Raw genomic sequence first — 4,178 nt, 5'->3', positions numbered from 1 at the left:
TATTCTTCACTGCAATTTTAATATTATTCTTCTGTAAACATTGCCTTTTAAAGAAAGCCTGCTTTTATCTTCTAAACAGATCTATGTTTTGCAGGGAGGGAGATGCAATTCTACCAAGAAATCCCAAGAAATTATGTAAAATATTCAACTCATTTAAGTGTCTTTCCTTAATATTCAAAAGCAAAATGCCCCACCCACATCTGGTTCATGCTTTGTGGTGGTAAGCTACAGGTGTACTAGATTTTGATTGTTGAAAGTAGTGCAAGGAAGACATGTCTGGTCTTCCTTATATTAAGAAATGTGACATCCACTGCAAAAAGACCCTTCTGAGGCTAACCCAAGCTGCTTATGTACCCCAACTAGCTCCTCCCTGGGTGGGCAGCAGCCTCAAGGGGCAGAGTGGGCTTTTAAGATTTCGTAGCAGGTCATTCCCATTACTTGCCAAATTCTTTCTTCCCTTTTTAAACAATTGTTTAAAAAATACAAGGGAGCCAGTTGGAGAGACATAAAAATGAGTAGCTTCAATAATGTAAATAATTCATTAGTTCACACCAGTTCTGCTTCTTAAATCCTACCAGAGGTCTATGATTTGGCAAGGAAGGAAGGAAGGAGCAAGTCTGGAGGCACGAACCAGCGCTCACAGAACTGCTTTCTGTAAGGGGGTGCAGTAAAACACTTCACATTAAAATAGCCCAATAACTTGGGCTTTGGGGGAAGCCTATGCACAAAGGGCAGGTAGGCACGTTGGTGGCTGTATTGTTACAGAGGTAGCCAGTGAAGTGAGCATTTAACAGAACCGCCGATTTGCAGGATCCCACAACCAAATCCTGCAGGCAGGACGTATCGCTATCATCCATCTTTTCAGGTAGTAAAATGAGCTCGGATTCTGGCAAGTAAAAGGTAGAGGTGGGAATGGAACTCAGACTGCTGTAATCCCCATTTCATAGCCTCCCATTAAACAAACGAAACCTAAGTGGGTCCTTGGGAGCCCAGGAGAAAAACTTCGCAGACGTGGTGGAGGGATGGCCCAGATCTAGCCAACATTTAAGGATTCCACAATAGCCAGCAAAGGCCTGGAGAATAGGAAACTCGGAAAATAAGAAGGCCTTATTCTCATGGGCTCCCAACACCAGTCAGAAAGAAGGTGGAAAATGGGCTCGGTGAAATAAACCCAATAAAGGACGAACGAAAGACACGCCAGACCACAGATGCTGCCAAAACTCGTTTTTCATTAATACGGGGTAGGGTGCCAGGCTCAGGACTCCGAACCCGATCACGGCCCCAGTTCGGAGAGCGCCCAGCTCAGGACGCCCGCAGCTTCGCCGCTTAGCCAGTGATGCGCACATCCGTGCGGCGGCGAAGCCGCCGGGCCCGTGCCGCCTCGGGCAGGATAGCGAGTAGCTGCTCCTGCACCAGCATCTCCGTAATAACTTCGTATAGCATACATTATACGAAGTTATACGAATACTTGTGCTTTGTGGAGAGAGAGGACCTCTTCTTTTTGGTCTTCGCTAGTGCCTGTCCTTGTGTCAATGCAGTTGAGAGTCTGGTGTGCCATTTGCAGGGTGGCTGTGACTGCTGCCATAGAAACTTGTGGCAGCTGTGGCAATGGCAGTGGCTATGGTGGGCTACCCATGTGGAAATGGTGTTTTTTTTGGTGTGCTCTTTCTTTGGTGCTTCTGGGGTCGGCTTCCCCCCAATCCATGCTTCAGGACCCTGGTGGGGCCCCGTGGTGGTGGCAGCAGTTTGCCTAGTTGTGGCCGGGTTCGGCTTTCACCTGCTCCTTGCCTTGGGACCCTGATGGAGTGAAGAATGCCCTATTTTGATGAGGTAGAGGTTGGGATTTTTCAACCACATTACTTTGAATGATTTTTTTTTTTTCTTTTTTCAGGTATTCTAACAAATAAAATGTACTGGTCTACATATATATTTAAAATTTTTAAAAAAATTAATTATTACTATTTTTAACATTCTAAGATATTGTGGGGCAGTTGGGGAAGAGGGGGAGAAGGTAAGGGGGAGAGGAATGGGGAGGGAGGCGGAGGGGGACGGAACGTCTCGGGACCGGGCCGGGAGCCCCCGGAGCCTGGGGGGGACCGCGGAACGTCTTCGGCCTGAGGCGGAGAGCCCAGGGGTGCAGGCCCGAGGGGCAGCTCCTGGACCGCGGAGGCCACCGCTGGGGGCGTAGGAGTCGCTTCGGAGACTGCGGCGTTGGGGCTGGAGGGGTCGGGGGCAGGCGCTGAGGCCTCTGGAATCCAGGCGGCCGCAGAGTTACGCTCAGGATTTGAGCTTGGGTTGGCTCCTTCCTGTTTCTCCGGCGGCACCACCGCCACGGGGTTCCCACTAGCCGCCAAGCTCGGCTCCGTCGCCGCCATGACTCCGGGCGTCACCCTTTGTCCGGCAGCTATGAACTAAGCAGTGCGTCTGCGCGGGGCGGGGTGAGGAGGGAGACGTTTCTAGCTAAAGGGTAGAGCCCGCCCGATCCTGGAAGTAGACAGACCGAGAACGCTGCAGCTTACCCGCACCCGCGAAACGCCCAGAGCGGCCGGAAGCGGAAGTCTCCTCTGGCTTCTCTAAGATGAGGTCGGCGCTCGAGCACTCGGAAGTCGAATCCTGGCTGCGGGAAGCCGCGCCCCCTGGCGTCCGCGAGTCGCGTCAGGAGGCGGCCGCGAGTGGGCTGCGGTGCGCTCTTCGTGATGGTGCCGCTTCCGGGTACCGGTCCGAGGAGGAGGAGCCGGAGCCGGAGCCGGAGGAGCAGGAGTCAAAGGAGAAACCCAGAGATGACGAAGTAGACTTCGAATCCAGGATCCACTTCGGTTTGCAGGTGACCCGCGCCTGCCTGCGGTCGCTCCTCCTTACTTGGCCCGGATTCACGTGTAGCTCTGACAGCCCTTCGGTAAACGATTAGGATGATGGCTAGCCAGGGGCTTGTAAGGGCTGCCGCCCGGCCGGGAACCAAGTCTGGACCACGGGACGGCGGGCCGGGCGCAGGGGGAGGGCCCGGCTCGAGAAAGTCCGCTCGCTTGGTCAAACGAGGAAGGCAGTAGCACCCTCCTTATTGCAAGGATGGCAAACACAACGTGTGTAAGATCCTCCGCACACTGCCTGGCACAAAATAAATGCTCGAGACCTCTTATTATTTTTTTGCGTGTCCTTTGAAACCAAGGAACAGGTGGCTCTTTGGGTTCTGCTTTTAACTTTAGGATAAGTGAACCCCATATGATGGCCGCTAGCTCAATGTGTTTACTGAGCCCTTGAGATGTAGTTAGTCGGAACTGAGATGTGCTGCAATGTAAAATACACACGGAGTTAGTACGGAAAAAACCTCCATACTTTATATATATATATATATATATATATATTTTTTTTTTAGTTTTTTTGGTGGCTGACCGGTATGGAGATCTGAACCCGTGACCTTGGTGTTATAAGGCTGTGCTCTAACCAAATGAGCTAACTGGCCAGCCTTGATACTTTCTTATATTGATTACATTTTGGAATATATTTTGCATATATTGGGTCAAATAAAATATATTACTAAAATTAATTTCACCTGTGTCTTTTTACTTTTCAAATGCAGCTACTAGAAGAATTTAAATTACATATATGGTTCACATTATATATTTCTGTTAAACAGAGCTGGAGTCTGGCTGCCTGGGTGGAATCCCCTTTGCATACAATTTATTTGCCTTACTGCCTCTGGCCCTAAAGGCTTTGTAAAGAAAGTGCTTTTTAAAGGTTTGCTGTTGTCCTAAGTAAATTGCTTGCTATCTCTGAGTTACAGTTTTAACTGTAAAATGTGTATATAATAGAACTTACCTCATAGAGGTTACTGTGAGAATTCAGTGAGACGATGCAGGTAAAAGCCTGTAGCTCTGACAGCCCTTAGGTAAAGGGTATTATATTCTGTTTGACAGCTCATTCACAAATAGGTTTTGTATCCCCATTTTACAGTAAGTACAACTGAGGCCCAAAGAGAGACAGGGGCCCCATACGAAAGGTTTTGTATGACCCCTGCAGTCTCCTTGAGCTTTGTGCAGGATGGGTGGGCATGTTTAAGCAACCATCAACACACCAGTGGCCCTCATATAAAACTTGTGCCTCCTAATAGATGTCTCCCTTGGATGGGTAAAAGTGGATCCTCATGGAGTAGTTTTCATAGCCTGAAAACCTTGAAAGTC

The 4,178-nt window shown here is 49.4% G+C and overlaps 1 protein-coding gene across 1 annotated transcript; it reads right to left on the bottom strand.

The window, feature by feature from the left end:
* Positions 1-1,326: 1,326 nt before the first annotated feature.
* On the bottom strand, positions 1,327-2,554 carry SCAND1 (SCAN domain containing 1). The gene is made up of 2 exons (XM_008572693.1): positions 2,051-2,554; positions 1,327-1,430 (listed from the first exon to the last, which is right to left on the bottom strand). Exons 1-2 carry the CDS (start codon positions 2,373-2,375, stop codon positions 1,327-1,329), a joined length of 429 nt encoding a protein of 142 aa, XP_008570915.1. The 5' UTR covers positions 2,376-2,554.
* Between the last annotated feature and the right edge of the window lie 1,624 nt (positions 2,555-4,178).

The sequence above is a fragment of the Galeopterus variegatus genome, unplaced genomic scaffold (genome assembly GCF_000696425.1).
Source record: "Galeopterus variegatus unplaced genomic scaffold, G_variegatus-3.0.2 Scaffold3, whole genome shotgun sequence".
Classification (NCBI taxonomy): Eukaryota; Metazoa; Chordata; class Mammalia; order Dermoptera; family Cynocephalidae; genus Galeopterus; species Galeopterus variegatus.
The sequence above is the reverse complement of the archived record's forward strand: the minus strand, read 5'-3'. Positions and strand labels throughout refer to the sequence as shown.